This window comes from Physeter macrocephalus, chromosome 7 (assembly GCF_002837175.3).
Source record: "Physeter macrocephalus isolate SW-GA chromosome 7, ASM283717v5, whole genome shotgun sequence".
NCBI lineage: Eukaryota > Metazoa > Chordata > Mammalia > Artiodactyla > Physeteridae > Physeter > Physeter macrocephalus.
The window spans coordinates 43,338,459-43,356,862 of NC_041220.1; the positions used below are offsets into that span (position 1 = coordinate 43,338,459).

The window sequence follows — 18,404 nt, forward strand, 5'->3', positions numbered from 1 at the left end:
CAAAAGAAAGAAAGAAAAAAGAAGAAAATGAAGAAAGAAAGAAGAAAGGAAGAAACTTTGCTCTCTTACTGGTAGACAAACTTGCAAGACCAGCACGAAAGAAAAAGAAAATTTCTTTTTTTTCCACTACATTAACAGGACTCAAATTCTGGAGGAACAGAAAGCAGACTACATGTGCAATGCTAGTATCTGTACATTACATAGAATTGTTCAAATTTTTTCTGCCATTAGTTTTATCATCAGTTAATACAGCAAATCATAAAATATGCATTTAGCATATAATTCTAGAATTCCCCTCCATTTCATTATCGATTTTGTTGTTTTTGTACACCTCAGCTATTCCTGCTGTGGTGAATTCAGGTTGTGAGCGACTAAAAACCACTATGTGATAGTTTGCTTTGATTTTATGTTTGTGCAGCACTCCAATCTAGATGCAGCATTGTTACTAATTTCAAACAAGTGTTCTGGCCTTTTAAAAAATCAGGTCCTTGTAATTATAGTAACAGAGCATCAGAGATGTTAGAACAAACAAAACATAATTCAACAAGGCCACAATGAGCGCCATTTTCTTCAAATCTCGTTCATTAACATAATGAAGTCTCCATCTGAGGGGGGAAGGACAGGAAAGAAGCTGGCACAGGGGAATTTCAGCAATGATCTTTCTCCCCTGGGCTGACCTAAAAAAATCCCAGTTTAAAAAAAAAAAAAAAAGTCTGAGAGTTTGTGTTTGTCGTTTAAGAACAGCATAAAGATTTAGGAGTACACACATTATTACCACTGCTTATATCAACTCAGAACAGTCAACCAGGTGTTAGCAGTTTTGTTGGCTTAAATTTCTGTCATCTTCTATAGGCTAGTGACCAAATGAGCAGGTCCTTTTGAACTCCCCTCTGGGGGGGTCCCATCTTTGTTTGGAGGAACTATAAATCCATCACTGCTACCACGACCTAGCTGGTAGTAGGTATGCAGCTGATGGATGTGGTTTCTGGAGCCTAGGTTTGGCATGCTTTTGTAGTAAACATCTTCGGCATCACCACACTTGGCCGGTGGGGGTTCGGTCTGGGTGCTGGTGGTAACGCTCTCTGCGGCGGGCACACCAGCCAGTGCCGGCATGCTGGTGTAGAGAGAGTCCCTATGGGGTGACTGGAGATCTTCTGTGTGCTCGTTGGTTAGCAAAGGGAAAAAGCTCTCACTGTGGTCTTGGGGGATCCGCCTTCTGGTGTAATGATGTGGCTGGTGGTTCTCTGTGGAGTAAACTCTTGGGGGCAGCAAAGGAGCATCGGATTCCTCATGAATAAGTTCTAGGCCCAGACTCTCCTCATGGTTAAAGGAGGTGGCATCATCCAGGACAATGGCATCATCTTCACTCCCACTGCCCAGGTTATTCACCAGTTTGTTCATCAGATTCCTGTTCTGTTCGCTGGAGCGCTCATGGTTATTCAGGTAAGACGGGATATAGTTGGAAGTGAGTTCCTTCAGAATCTTTTTTTCTAGGGCGGTCTCGTTATGGTTATAGCCACGGTCTATGATTTGCACACAGTTGCTCAAGTATTCACCACTGGCAATGCTGTAACTATTGCCATGGTTACCATTCAGTGGTAGAGTATCCATGACACTTGTATCCCTGGCATTGTTCAGAAGCCCCTCTGAAAAAGATTACAAAACATTATGACATTTATATCCAATTGGCCATAGAACACACACACAAACACAAAAGCGAAAACACCTGACTATGAAGTATGTATAAATTGCTAGCAATTTTAATTAAGTATAAAATGTTTGGAAATAAAAAAATATTAAATCTATATGTACATATCTATCTATATATATATGTATACTTGGACAATTGATAGAAATCTTATAAACAGAAAAGAAGTATTTAAAGTAAATCTTTAAAAGAATTTTTAAAAACCCTATAAATTTGCAATTTTCACACAAACATTGTTTGACAGTATTTGAAACATACTTGGTTATAACTTAGGGAAAAAAACGCAAAATTTTGCTGTAGTCATTCATAGCTTTCAATTTATACACACCAAAGGCAATCCAATAATTCATTACCTTTAATTTTATGTGCTGTCTTAACATTGAACTAGGTATAAAATTAACATAATTCATGTGTGGTACTTTGAATATACTGGTCAAAGTAAAAGATTCAAGCAGGTTCTAATAATCTGATATGTAATTTATAAAATTGAAAATAATCCCTACACACAAAACCACAAAAGGATTATGTTAAATTTGTCAGAATGATACAGTCATGAAATAATGCCTAGTCAAATAAATGGCACTTCAAAATAATTTGCACATAGGAACTTTCAAAACAAAAATATTTGGATTTACTTTCCAATTTTTTTTTCTGCTATAAGTACTTTTGTTACTATTATATATTAATCCATCAGTAATTGTTTAGGGTCATTAGATAATTCTACAAAAGACTGTGTAAAGACATAGGGGATCTGATTCCTAAAAACACAGGCTTCCCTGGTGGCGCAGTGGTTGACAGTCCGCCTGCCGATGCAGGGGACGCGGGTTCTTGCCCCGGTCCGGGAAGATCCCACATGCCGCGGAACGGCTAGGCCCGTGAGCCCTGGCCGCTGAGCCTGTGCGTCCGGAGCCTGTGCTCCGCAACGGGAGAGGCCACAGCGGTGAGAGGCCCGCGTACCACAAAAAACCAAACAAACAAAAAAAAACACAGTGTCAGTATTAAAGGTTCCATTTCATAACGAGTGATGACTTTGTGTGCATATTAAACTTCGGGTTTAAAAGAGATTAAATGTCTTATTCTGGGAAGAAACAGCTGCAGTGAAATAAATTTGACCACATGCTTCTTCAAGGTTTTTGCATTTTCTTTAATGAACAGAAATCCAAGGATCTATAATAGTTCCATAAATATCTCCGAATGCAAACACAAAAGAAAATAAAACACAAACATTTAACGAATACTGCTAAATAATAAAGGGTATTTCTTTACAGAACAATTAATTGAAGAATTCTATTAAACTTGTCAAAACATCACTAACTTGTGAAAATATAGCATTCATTCTATATCTGTGATGCAGTTATGTTTACCAAAACTGAACTAGTTCATTACTTGTTTAAATAAAGTATCCCAAATATAACAATTTTTATATGGACTTCTGATGCATACTCTGTATTCAAGTAACACAGTTTTCAAAAATAGCAATGCATTAAATACATTAAAAAAGCAGCCATCACAGACATAGGGTGAAGCAATTTATTTTCATGTTATAAGATATCTTGTAGACAAATCCACAATGTTAAGAAAAAATAAAAGTAAATGCTTTTTAAAGGGCCATATGTGATGGGTGATTGCTGCTGCAGAGGCTGCTATGGTAGGCTTGATGGTTATGGTTGAGCAACTGATGCATTGAAACATGTGCTTATTATTTCTGTTGTCAATGCATTGGGTATGGCTTGAAAACAGCCATAGTTAAATAAACTGGGTATGTTGCATGTGACATGTATTTGTATGATGGAATGTAGTAATGAAAATTAAAAGTTTATGAATTACTTAGCAAAAATAAATGCTTAATTTAAAAACAATTTAACTCACACAAACATTACATGAGACTTAACAACTATGTTATGTGACACAATAAAAGAATCAGACAACAAAAGCGTCTAATCTCTATTAACATATATTTATATAAGTTGATTCATAGGTTCTTTAGTTTTTAAATTGTGAGATGAACTGTTTTTAATAACTACATCATCTATATGTGATGCAATAAAAGTGAACTAAAAAAAATTACATTTGATATGCAATGTTTAGCTTTACTCCCATACTTGTCTCTCTGTAGGGCTCTAAACGACAGCATGAAGAAAAGGAAAGAAAAAACAACAAGTAAGCTTACAGCGACAGTAGAAGAAACATGAGTAAAAAGCAAATTGATGATATGCAGAAAAAAGAGTCAAAGGAAATAGTTTCACTGCCCCAAAATTCATGAGTCTGTGTTACATGGTTTATCATAATTAAAAATACTGAAATGTTAGTCAGAAAATAAGAAACCCCCATAATACATGCTAATGAGTCTTTAATAAGCGTTTCTGCAGTTTGTAAATTTCAAACAAATACACACTTATTTTAAAGTTAAAATTATCACACCAACCGAAGAGAGTAAAATCCTGAGGGCAAGCTATGACTATTTCCACAAATATAATTCAGTATTATGCATATGTGTGTGTGTTTAGGTTAGGACATACTTGCTTCTAAGGAATGTCATTTAACTTTAAAATCTTTCAGTAAGATTATAATAAATTCTTTCATTTATATACGGAGAAAAATACCACAGTTTGAACTTTTCATAATTGTGTTTTCTCTTATGTATCTTCTCTTTTCATGTACAAAGGTTATTTTTCTCCCACTGTACCTATATAAGTGCTTTTTATCATTTGTAAATTATACTGATCGATACTGTCATTTCTGGAGCTCATATTCAAAAGTTGTATAACTATGGAGAAAGAAAAAGGTTAAATGCAACCATTATTCTGTACCAAGAAAATGTGAGGGGGAAAAAATACCACCAATCAATATCAGGTTTTCTTCTGGATTGTTGCACAATCATATGAAATCTAACATTTTAAAAGTTAATCCTTTAAAAACAATAGTAGCAAAATTATTAAGAAAAGAAAACCCTCATATTTTAATCCTGTCAAAAAACCTGCTCTTGCTGATTTTGTTTATAAGAAGGTTAAATCATCACAAAATAAAAACCAGTGAAGTCATTGGGCTGTATCATTTCAAGAGATTCCAACTTGTTATAATTTAGCCATTGCTTTAGAGATACTGTTTTTGTACTTTAATAGTCAATTTGCTTCTCAGCAAAAGACCAACAATATTTCAAAATGCAGAGAAAATTTCTTTTAAAGTTTCAAAACGCATTTAGAAAAAGAATTGGAAATAAAAAGCCAAACTAGTATAGCAACAGATGGAAATTGCTAGTAGGCTCATTATGGCTCCTTCTGTAAATGATAACATTTTAGAACTGGAAAGCACACAAGAGATAACTGAAGTTCAGCTTCTGCTTTTTAAGATGAGGAAGCTTCAACCAAAAGAGACTGAGCCTTATCTAACACCACTTCTGCTAACAGTGGCAGAACTGGGATCATAATGGGAATCTTCTAGGTTGACTCCTGCACTACTATCTACCTCCTTCTCTTCACATTTGCCTTAGGCTTTGAAAGCTATAACAGAATATTTATTTATATACTTTATACTATAACCTTGTATTCTTGACAACTATAATGTATTCTTCACTATATCCCATCCTAAAGATATGTTTTTCTTTAAAGTTTTAGAATTGAATTAAATTACTTTAAAATGTAAATTAACTTGTAAAAGCATGACTTCTCTATATTACATTTTGTTGACAGGTTAATCTATAATGAGATTTATGTAACAAAAACTAAATTCTCCAATACTGACAAGAAGATAATGGTTCAGAAATACTATGCATGAAGTTTTAAATATTTCCACAGATAGAATCTGAATCTAATATAACAAAATTATATTATTCATCTTTATTCCTAACTCTATATGCATTAGTAATACCGTAACATATCTTTACATATTTTAAATAAAGAAATCACAAACAAAAATGGATACTTTAAATCTGAATGCTTCTTTGCTTGGATGGTATTGGTACAACAGAATTAAAGGACCAATAGAACAGAACCAAGTGGTAATTCAACATAAACCACTCCAGTACATACCGAGCCACCTATATTTCATGTAAGATTTCACCTTGCCAGTAAGAATATAAGTGCATTCATCTGAAAGCATAAGATTAGTAGCAATATGACAATCACCAAGTTTTCTGTTCAGTGGTAAAAAAATTATTTTAAGCACTACCATAGTTTCTTAACATGTCAAAAATATTAAAACATAAAGTAGTTGAACAATTCCATTTCTGACTCTGAAAACCAATAATAAAATTATTTACTTTTGTTTTTAAGAAAAGTCAGTAGAATTTAATTTACTGGCATAAACATCAAATCCATTCTGAAGAATCCTTTGTGTATTTTTTGATAATCTTAATAGCAATATTCAGTAATAGGCTCGATAGGAATAAAACTTTGGATTTATATGGTATTATTTTAAATTTTGTCATGAGAATTTCACTTTGATAGTGTTTATAATAGTGTTCCATCCTTAGAAAAATCTCCTAATTTAGGATACCAGGAGTAAAATAAGACAAGAAGGCAGATACTGAATTAAGGAAAACATACAGATTAATGATTGTTAGTTTTTCATTATTTAAGACATTAGAAATTATATCTGAATGATCAAAAAAGCTAAACAAAATATGATCTAAACTATTACTTATTTTAAAACAATTTCCAACAACTCTTTGCATAAGGTGAATAATGTAGAATAGATTTAATATGGAAATATGTTGTAAATCTTCATTTAACATCATTCAAAACTTATTAATATGTCAGAACAATTTAAAATACTCTAATGACACATTTATGTCATTTAGCCCAATGAAAATAAAGGGAAAAGCCCAAACAAGACTCTATAATATCTGCAAAATTGTTCTGACAAATCACATTTAGTGCATTATGTAATATACACATCATTGAGTGCTACAATGAAATAGGGACATTGACAAATGGTAGACAGTGTAAAGGGGGACAACGATGAAGAAACTTTCTCCTGCTGATGGCATTGAGGTTGCTTTACTAGAAAATGGAGGACTAAAAGAAGCCAGATTAACTGCCTTCAAATATTTAAAGGATTGCCACAGACAGCAGAAAAATGCTCTACTCCTCTTTGTTCTAGAAGGCAAACCTAAGCATCAGAGCCAGAGGCAAATTTCGACTTGGTGGAAAGAAAAAATATTTATAACGAATGGAGGATTTCAACAATTGAATATATAAAATCCCGAGGTAGGAAGGGCCTCATTAGAGGAAATACTTAAGCACAGGTTGACAGAACGTCCACAATGTGGTAAAGAGGATTCAATGAGTTCTATCTCTTCTTGTGATTCTAAGTCTATGATTCTTAGGTGTAGGCCCTTAAGAAGCTGGATAAAACTGACAGTTTGCTTAATTATTTAATCCTATTGAAAAACAACTTGACTATTCCTGAAGTCACTTCTGACTTACTGGCTTTGGTATTTTTGAAAGAATTTAAAATTATCCTTCATATCTGACAAGGTGTCACCTGGGAAACTCAGATGGTTTTAGACACCCAATGACCATGCTGCAACAAACATGCTTTTCTGGAATAAGCATGCACACTAAGTTTTTCACACTCATGCCACTAATCTTTTACCTCTGACTGAGAAGGAAAACACACACACACACACACACACACACACACACACACACGAAGATTCCCAAAGAGGATAATAGAAATTTTATTCAAGATTGCCTGGGAAAAATTTAAAATATTGCTAATCTGTCTCATCCAACCTGAAGGAACCACTGAAGTCTCTTTTTTATTGTGAATTTTCTTTCAAATATAATTTTAAATAGGTGTATCACTGACTAAAATTTTTCTTTTATAACACTTTTACTTGAATAATTTTTTCCTGTGGTCACTTTACTTATGATATGAATATTTTTGATTTCTTGTACCCCAATACATTTTTTAGCTTAGAAAAGGTAAAAAGTCACGTAAAAATGCTTAGATTTTAAGTGGTTTTAAAGAGATTTATGCTTCTGTGTTTGAGATACAATTAAATTTTAAAATCATTTAAAGTTGGAGGATATACAGAGGAACCATATTCAAAACCCTTGTTTTTAACATGCAGCCACAGTAGAAAAAGCATTTCATGACCTTCCTGAGCCAGTTCATAGAGGCAATATCAAGCTATGGTAGAACCTGATCTGCTACTGTTCAATTCACTGTTCTTTCCATCACAGCTTATTTCAGTGTTTTGCATGGAGTTGATCTAAGTGCTTTCATCAGTAGTGATGTTTGTGCCTAGAGTGTGCTTCATGGTATAACAGAGTAAGATTACTTTCTTGGTCTTAAGATTGCTGAATCAAGTCTTCCTTTATCTTACTTACCTTAGGCAAATATCTCATTTCTTAAAATGAATACATAGGCATTTAATATAGAAATCAATCAACAACAAGAAGAGTACTGACAAACCACAATACATTTTACAACATTACAGAGAAACAAACACATATTGATGAATCAAGCATTTGTTTATCAGAAGGAAGGAATCCATTTCTTACTAAGGAAAACCTACGGAAAATGGAAAGTAAAAGCACCAAGAGGGGTGGAAGGCAAAAAGAGTCTGTGCATCTGCTTCCAAAAGAAAGAAAAGGCAGGAGGAAAGAAAGAAAAATAGAATGTGGCCATAAAAGCTATATAAACTGGGACTCTCACTTGAAAAAATTAAGATAAACTCCAGCACACCTTGTGCGTTGTACATGCTGACAGAAGGGTTGTTACAGACCGCCGGTTCCCCAAGCAATGTATTATAGGGATTGTTAGTACCATGCGGACGAAGCAGAGCATTGCTTATAAGATGATTAGCCATGGCTCCTGGAGCAGCCCCATAGAAAGACAGAGAAAAAAAAAAAGGTCAATCAGGCAAATGTGTTTGAAAAAAAGGAAAGGAAACATTTAGAATGACAACAGTTGATATAGTCCTGATTACAGGCAGGCAGCTAGTTAGACTCAAAAATATATGCCACTAAAGCACACGTTTCCAACAAGGCACATATCCAACTCAATGGGAAAGAAATTAAATGATTTACAATGTTGATTAAGCCACATTTAGGGTCTTCTCTTTCCCAGAGCATAAGCAAAAATATGTTCCCATGCTTGCTAAAAATGAAAAATTAAAAAAAAAAAGCAAAATATAGCCTTCCATATAAACAAAACATATAACACAAAACAAAAGCTGAAAGAAAAGTTTAAAACAGAGAAAGAAAAGTTAAAATTAAACAAAACATTCCCTCAATCACGGAAACCATTGGGTTGTTTTCAATGAAATAATAAAAGGCAACATTTATGATAAAACACTCATTTGGAGAGCAGCTGTTGACACAACAGAAGATTTTGACATTACTTAAAATTCTATGAAGAAGAATTCTTTAAATTGAAATAAACTAAAATGCAATCACACTTATTAGTACACCATAGTAAGCATACTAAATAGGTGAACTTACAAAACTGATAAAATGATCATAAGGATATTATTTTTAAATATTTTAAATAAAATATTAACTTCATGGTATCAAGCAATATACATCATTCCATTTTCCATTTTCCAACTGGTTGTTTGGACTTTGGCATAGCAAAGTAACAAAGTTAAAACTCTTTCATCTCTTTATGAACAGATATACTTAATCTCTAACATACTAGCATGTCAGTATGCATTACAACCTCCCACCCTCAAGAGTCATTTAACCAAAAAAGCAAAAAATTGAGAATGACAGTTTTATTAAATATAATTAGGCCATGTATGGAAATGATAGGCAGAATGTATATTTATGTTAGATGATAAAGAAAAGAAAAATGAAGAAAGAAGAACACAAATTATATAAGGATAGGTTGAAAACACAGGTATATATTAATTTAAATATATATATTAGAGAATAGAAATATATAGAACAGGAGAAAATACTTGCAAACAAACTTACAAATATTTGCAATCCAACAAAGGACTAGTATCTGGGATATATGGGACTTTGGACAACTCCCAAAAGTCAACGGTAAAAAACAATCAACAAGAAACAAAACCAAAAACAATCCAATTAGAAAATGGGCCAAAGGTATAAACAGACATTTTATGGAAGAGGGTATACAGGTGGCAAACAAGCTCATAATGAGAAAAGAACTTTTATTAGTCATTAGGAAAATACAGGTTAAAACCATAATGAGATATCACTACACACTTAAAAGTGGTGGTGACAAAAATGCTGGCATGGATGAAGAGAAACTGGATCACTCATACTTTGCTGGTGGGAATGTAAAATAGTACAGCTACTCTGAAAAACAGTTTGGCAGCTTCTTATAAAACTAAACGTGCAATTACCATACCACCCAGCAATTGTACTCTTGAACATTTATCCCAGAGAACTGGAAATTTATGTTCACACAAAAACCTACAGATGAATGGTCATGGCAGCTTTATTTGTAATAGCCCATAATGGGAAAGAGCTCAGATGTCCTTCAACTGGTGAATGGTTAAACAATCTGTGGCACATCCATACCATGGAATATTACTCAGGAATAAAAAGGAACAACTATCAATACACATAATGACCTGGATGAATTTCTAGAGAATTATACTGGGTAAAAGAGACAATTCAAAAACTGAATGATTCCATAAATACATATATTCTTGAAATGACAAAATTATAGAAGTGGAGAATAGATTAGTGGTTGCCAGGGTTTAAAAATGCAAATGGGAGGGAGGTGGGTATGGTAATAAAAGGGCAGCATGAGGCATCCTTGAGGTGATGGAATGACTCTGTATCTTGGCTATGGTGGTGGATACACAAACTTACTCTTGTGATAGAATTGCAGTGAACTAAACACACACGCACACACACACACACAAATACAATTAAATACAAGTAAAGTAGAAGAAATCTGAACAAAATTGGAGGACTGTTTCAATGTCAATATCCTGGCTGTGACACTGTAGTACAGTTTTACAAGATATTATTGAGGGAAACTGGGTAAAATGTACATAATCTCTGTATCATTTCATACAACTGCAAGTGAATCTACAACTATCTCAAAATAAAAAGTAATCTATATTGAATGAATATGACAAGAACATTCAGTCACTCATAGAAATGTTAAAAAAATGAAAAGGGAAAACTTGGCCATGGCAGTTTTAATTTTTTCTTAATCATAGCTCTTTGTTATATAGTAAATTACCAGTCAAATAAATATTTTAACCTCAAAATTGGGAAAGTGAACTGTTGATTTAGAGGACAATAAAGCTTGTCTGATCGCTAGAGCTAGAAAGTTTCAGTTTTATCAGGAAATAAGCCATATGTTTGCATCCTACACATTCTGCAAAGAACTAGCATAGAACTAGCACAGAAGTTTTCTATGTGCTTGATGAATATTTGCTGAAATTGTACTTCATATACGTTTAGATGTCTTTACACGGTGAGATGACAGATCTTCAATTTATCATATAATGGGCATATCAGGTTATTATTTCCCATTGATGAATTAAATACATGGTATATTAGTATGAAAAGCTAAAAAGAGCTGGCTACAGTGCCTTTCAGATAAGAAATGGAATACTGTTAATCTTAAACATGGATATTGTTGATGTTACACAAATTTAAGATTAATTGTTTGAGACAGGATTTGGTCTGCCCAACACTTTTAGAAAGCAAACTACCTGTAAATTGTATCTGCTACCTAATATTTATTATTGCAGCCTTTTCTCAAGTAAAAAGGAAAGTTAGTCTTCTAACACAAGTAGCTGTCTTCTAAAGTTACTCTAAATAAGCATTTAAATAAAAAATGAAAGGTGTAAGCAACTTAAAATGAACTAGGGTAAAAACCTTAAACATATAAAATTGCTCAAACTCTTTACACTTCCTTATAGATCAAATAAGGGTAAGATCTTTATGTCTGGGACTTATATGTACATCTCTACGCATTTCCCTTTATTCCTACACATTATGTAATTTAACTGGAAAGCAAAACAGTAAGCTGGAAAGATGGCTCGCCACTTTTTTCCCTGACTTCATATAGCTTATAAAAGAAAATATTCCTTTTTTTTTTTTTTTTTTTTTACCTGCTGATGTAAAAGAAGATGATCTGCTTAAAAGTTTTCATCAGAAGAAAAAAAACTGTAATTATTTATGGTGATGAATGTGAACTAGACTCATTGTGGTGACCATTTCATAATATATACAAGTATTTAATTGTTATACACCTGAAACTAGTATAATGTTATATGTCAATTTACCTGAATTCAAAAACTAATAAATAAATGATAAAATAATGTAATTTTTAAAAAGATGATCTATATGTTAGAATAAGGAAACAATTGAGTTGGGGAGAATCAAGCATAAGCAAGAAGCAGGTGACTCAATATTTTGGTTTCTGTTTAGCATTCAGTTTACAAAAAAGCTAATAATGTGAGAATAAAAAAAGTTTAATCATACAAAAATGGAGCTCCATAATGGAATTCTAAGAAAGCTGTCACAATTTGCATAGATAATCTATCTGGTTCTAGCTTTCTTAGCATAAAGTTCCTTTTCAGTTTTTCTTAGTGTTTTTCTAATTTTTGAATGTACTTTAAATTTAAAGCACTTATATCAGTGAAATCTACTAATGTAGGGAATACTGAATTTTAAAGTTCACTTATTTATCATCAATTCCTGCTGAGCTAGAAAGGCAAGCAACAATAGCAGAAATGGATTGGCATACAGCTGTATTATGACACAATGTTGGTGAAATGGAACAATATTCAGTCTCCGCCACATGGCTTTGGTAGGGTGCTTCCTCAAATCTGGGTGCAACACAGAATCTGTTACTAATCTACAGCCCTAATGAGTGACATGATTGGAGATCTACCTGCTGTTAAATCTAAAACCACACAAACACTTATTAAAAAAATTTAAAAATAAAATCAGTTTTCTCTTTATCCTTGGTATTAAGGACATTTTTTTCCTGCTAGAAAAAGAATCACTATTTAAATTAAGTTGCTTTTTAACTATCGCTCATTTTTATACTTCATGCACCATTTAAAACTAATATAATTAGTGTCACTGAAACTGATTTAGTCCTGAAAGTGGAGAGTTATAACACAAGTGAGGGCTCAGTCACAGGAATTACAGAGCAGGATGTAAAGTTTGGTGATTAATGTTTTGCAAAGAATATAAGGTTATGGGTAAGCTCTATGAGTTTGCTAGTTTGAAAGAATGAGGGAGATGTCTGAATAACTGAACAATTATCCCTCATTTGATTCACCTAGTGTAAGAAGTTAATAATTTTTAATGGACACTCACAGCTTGCTGTGACCTCAAGAGGTCATTTTTCCTGTTGGCATGCCAAACGAGCGCAATTTTCCTAGAAAGAGTTGCCTACAGTACCCATTCACATTTAGGCATTTCAGTTATACTTTTGAAAGGTAGCACCGACTGTGCTAAAAAAACCTGCTTGTTGCCAATGCCTAGATCTTTTCCTAAAAACCTGCACAGAACCTGTCTTCCTTCATCTTTTATGTGCACAGTTACTTTTGTCTTTTCTCTATAGCTGCACTGCATTTCACTTGTCTTTGCCCGTCTATTCTGTTTGCTTCTAGCTGCTTCTCCAATTTAATAGGGTCACTTTGAATTCTGATACTATTTTCCAAGGTTCTGTCCATCCTGCCTCTTTCTCTAACCTCCAACTAACTTCTGATTTGTAAACTTCCCTTCTAATAGCTGTGAAATTGCTGAAGACTTCTGAGAAGATCAGTGTTTACAGACCATCTGTCACTGTTTTTCAGCTGAAAAGTTAAGCTTACTGGTTAGTCAGTTTGAAGACACAAATAAGTTGATGCTGGGAGGTAGTTACAGCCTATGTATGTGAAAAGCATGTTTATGCGCTAATTTCACTGGAATGTAAACCCCAGGAAAACAGGGAATAAATAGGGTTTTTGTTTTTTCACTGCTCTATACCGCATGTCTAGGATAGTTCTTAGAGCTCAATAAATATTTCCTTAATTAAAGAAAAAATTTATGTGAAATCCATGGCATCCTGAAAATATGAAAATTAAAACAAGTCATTTTATCAATTATGAGTAGTTTTATATTTTGAGTAAATTTTTGAAGAGTGCCATTTGTCTAATTTCTAATGTGATTTATTTCCTTCTAATACTACACCAGTGGCCCTAATACTGAAACTTTTAAAGCAAAGATAAACATTCATATAATTATTTGGAAATAGAAAATACTACCTGAATACTAACTGCAGATATTAATTAGAGGGGAAAAAAATGGTACAACCTGCCATGACTCAAAAAGCTAAAATAGGGTAAAACAGCTCAAGGTGGCTGTGAAAAATAGTTGTTCTTTAATTCTCTGAGTCCTTAAATCCTGGCTACAGTCTAGTCATACCTGCATATTTGCTATCAGAAACAACGGTCAGCTCTTTCATAAAACCATGGAAAAGGAATTAACATTGAATTTCAACATATGTGAATCATTAACAAGGCTATCAACAGAAGACCAAGCACAAAATCTTTATTTCTGGTGAAAGCATAATAGAAAGCAAAAGAGGATTTTCATATTCCATACTGAAAAACTTAGGGAAGTTTTTCTGATGATTTTTGTAAGACCTTTAAGTTACTGAAAAAAACTAAGCTTAAAATCACAGATAATCATTTTAAGAAGAGTTTTTTTTTCTTTTAACTTTATACCTGAAGACTGAAGTTTTTGATATAAAAGTTTTTAAATGAGTGAGATTTGAATGGAATAATGAGTACACTCTTTTCAAATGTGTAGTTTTTACCACAAAACTGCTACATTTCTTTCCTTATGAAAATAAAATAGGTGTTTTGACATTGGGAGGCCCTGAATGACAGCACTGCCTAGGCCAGTTCAATGTGAACATGTAATTGAGGACTGAAACTCCAAGGCAGATCTGCCTGCTTTGAAATTGTGAAGTAAAGAACAGATCTGAAACAAGGTGACAGTTGGATCTCACTTGAATCTATATTATATCATTCAGAAACATAATTCAAACAACGTTTCTTCTTGACAGCAGGTTTACAAAAGTATACTGAAAAGCTCTTAAAATAACTTGAACTATCACTCTGCTCGCCCCTCACACTTCATTTTTTTAAAAATGTAGTTACATTCTTATTTTATGACATTAAATGGGCAAAGTTTTATAAATTAAGACTTCAGTGATCTAATGAACCAACTGAATACAACAATTCTCTAATAGTCACATACCAATATACGTCAATTTTCAAATTTTTATGTATAAACATATAACATGGTAAATGTTCTGGTTGTTTTATTTCAATAAAATAGTTTTACCTGGATGATTCTTTCTTTCTTAATGTACCTCATCCTCCACTGAATTCCCTCATGGTTCTCTCTCCTTTGGTTTGACATATTTTTCTTTTATGAAGTCATTTTCATTATATATATCGACTGATACATACAAGTCAGAGTTATAAACAAAGCAGAGTTACTACTGAGTGATGACTTTGTGCTTTTATTTTCAGACATTAATTTTGGCCCAAAGCAGAGACTTCATTTTGTACAAGTAAAAATAATTTCACTAATGGATGGTATTTTCTATAGAATTAGAATACTAACTTCAGTGTAAGGCAAGGAATCTTTCACAAGGAGATGGTATCTATGAAGTTGTGAAACCCTTAAAATTGTATGTAAAATGCTTTTGGTGTATGTTTGTGTGCTCCGTTGTGCACACACATGCCTGCACTTCTTTCCGGTGAAAGGGTCCTGAGGCTTTTACTTCCTTTTCAATATTTAAGAAAAGTGGTATACAGGAAAAAAGACATGTCTCTTTCTTTGGCGAGTGACCTATAATATAAACAAGAAAACTGGAGAAAAATGATTCAGAATACCCAAAATATATCTTATGTATGTAAGTATCACCTAATCAATTGCAGTATAACATAATGGAGGAAGGTTATAATCCAGAATTTACAATGGAATAAGATTTTAATCTTATCTAATCTACTATCATCACTCAATATGTAAAGAAACGCAGGTCCAGAGATGTTCATAATTTATTCAAGGTCACACATGACTCTGGTAGTTTTTCTTAAACATATTTATATCAGCGATTTTCAAACATTTTTTTAGCACCCTCTCCCAAAAATATGTTTCAACAAAATTTTATTAGGAGCCTTATAGGAGTGCATTACTTTTTTATAATATGCTTTCCTATAATGTTCAATTATTTTCATATTCACATATTAATTCACATAACATAAACAAACAAAAATAAAAGTAAATAGATAAAAGAGACTTCTAGAAATGTGGAGAACTGATTCAATAGGCATTTTCTATTTTAAATATTTTGTTTCCTATTTTTTGCTTTTCTATGTCACAAAACAATATCAGCACACATGCAATCTACAGAAAGACAGTGTAAGCAATGATTAGTTCAATTTTAAAGGGCTACTTTATAAAATAGAGACAGCCATATTAATCAAGACCAAGTTGTTTATAATAATAAACAAAGCTAAAATAATCTGCATACTATCCTTAAAAGTTATACAAGTTTTAAAGCCATAGAAACCATAATTTTATATTTTTTACTGTTTTTATTCAAACAATTAATGAAATTATAAAGTGTCAAAGAAATGTTTTATTGAAAGCCAAAATCTTTTTCATCATTTTTTTATAAAGTCATAAATTGAAGAGCTGACATCTTGATTTATCACACTGTGTACTTTTAATAGCCAACAAGTTAGCTATTAAATTTTAATCAACCTGCCTATTAAATTTCTTTCAAATGGTTCAGGGATACTTCAGCTTCTTTTAACAGCTAATTCATTCACTGGGAATCTATTAATATGGATTTCAATGACACGTCTTCTCCAGAGTACAGATTGGGTCATTGTTATCTCAGTATCAAATGAAATATTCTGAATGTAGAGGTGTTGCCTCTATTTCAATAGGTAAATTCAAAGCTTTAGAGTTGGGAACCCTAGAAATTAAGTATTCTGTTCTCCCTTATTTTGCACTAATTGGCTTTATACATGTCTTTTTCATCAGATACATGGGTTTTTCTACAATAAACATTTAGAAGTCAAATCCCTGGGTCATATGTGGTCCACATTTTCATTTTACAACATATTGCCACAATGCTGTCAAATATGTATGTATAATTCACACTTCCCATAAGCAGTGTATATTTCTTAAATTCTTGCTAGGACATGATATTGTCAGGCTGACATTTTGCCAATTTGATAGAGTATGAAGTATCTCATATTACTGTTATACTTTGCATTTTCCTGATTACCAGAGAGATGGAATAATTTTTCATATATTTATTGGTTGTAAAGGTTTCTTATTCTGTGAATTGCCTGTTCTTATCTTTTGCCCACATACATATTAGGTTGTTGAATTTTATTAATTGATTTGTAGGCATTCTTTATACAATATATGCATTAACATTCTGTTTTATATATGTATTGTTTACTCCTCCTTCCAGTAGCTCACCTGTTTTGAGTACTGTTTAAATTTTGAGATAGGACTCTTATCTGTCTTTTTCTTATAATTTATGATCTTTGTTATTTTGTTTTTAAGAACTCCTTTAACCTAAAATCTAAAATATATTTTCTTCTAAAAGCTTTAAAGTATTATTTTATGTATATACATTTTTTTTTTTGCCCTGAAATTCAACTTTTGCCCTGAAATTCAACACAACCCAGTTGTGTTGCAAAGAAGAAACTGATACCATTAGATACTCATTGTTGTTTTTTATTGATAAAGAAGCTTCTCAGAGATCTTATGTTTTCTGACTGCTCTAGCCAACAGTGCTAGGCTTAGAAATCATAATTCTTGAAGAATCTTTGCTTTATAGTATAGGAAGCGGCTGATTGGCAAGTAGAAATAATGAACCTATACTACTCAGTCATTCATCTCTAAAACTCATTTTTTGTGGTCAAAGTCATGTATTTCTGTGTGCTTTTAACTTGGACATTTTGCATACATTGGCATAGTACTCAAAACAAAGAATACTGAGCCCAAAGATAATGGGTCAAGTATGCTTAACCACAGGTAAAATAGCAGTAAATTCCATTTCTTTTTAGTAAGAATGTAGTGTATAGTATGTGGTATTTAGTCATTCCCACAGCTATGTTTATTTGTAAATCACACACTGCTTTACATTTTATTTGTAAATTCACACGCTTGTGAATTTTTGCTGAAGAAAACAAACGTCAGAACAAAGGAAAGTATAACTATTTAACAATATAAAATAATTTACCAATTTGAAGAAAATGTGACTTTTCATATACTTCTCTGCCCTATACTGGCATACTTTCTTATATTGTACAAATTATACAAACTCTTATGCAGAAAGTCTATATCAGCTAAAACCTGAATTTTATATTTGGAAATTTATTTGAAAAAAAGTATGTGAGAGAAAAGTAGATATGAATTAAAACAAGATATCTATGAATAAAGAGATTCTTGATTATGTTGTTCACAGAAGGCTTATTTTGTCATATAATCATAACCAGCTCTGTTCTGTTTAGACTGAGACTGTTTCAGGAAACATATTGTTTCTATTTTTCTACATCAAGACTAACTGTTGTCCTTCAATCTGTATATCCTCTTAAATCTTTCTTAGTTTTCCAGTGATTTTCTGGGGTTATAAATTACTATCTATGAATGTGATGGGTAACTTGTTTTAGATTTTAAAGCACCCACATTCCTTATAATAATAAATTATGAGG

At 32.6% G+C, this 18,404-nt stretch overlaps 1 protein-coding gene across 1 annotated transcript in view; it reads right to left on the minus strand.

Moving 5' to 3' along the window:
- Positions 1-831: 831 nt before the first annotated feature.
- Positions 832-18,404, minus strand: part of ADGRL3 (adhesion G protein-coupled receptor L3) — a 150,310-nt gene continuing 132,737 nt past the window's right edge. The window contains exon 14 of the mRNA XM_055086330.1: positions 832-1,646. Coding sequence (XP_054942305.1) covers positions 847-1,646 — 800 coding nt within the window. The 3' untranslated portion in view covers positions 832-846. The remainder of the gene's footprint in view (positions 1,647-18,404) is intronic.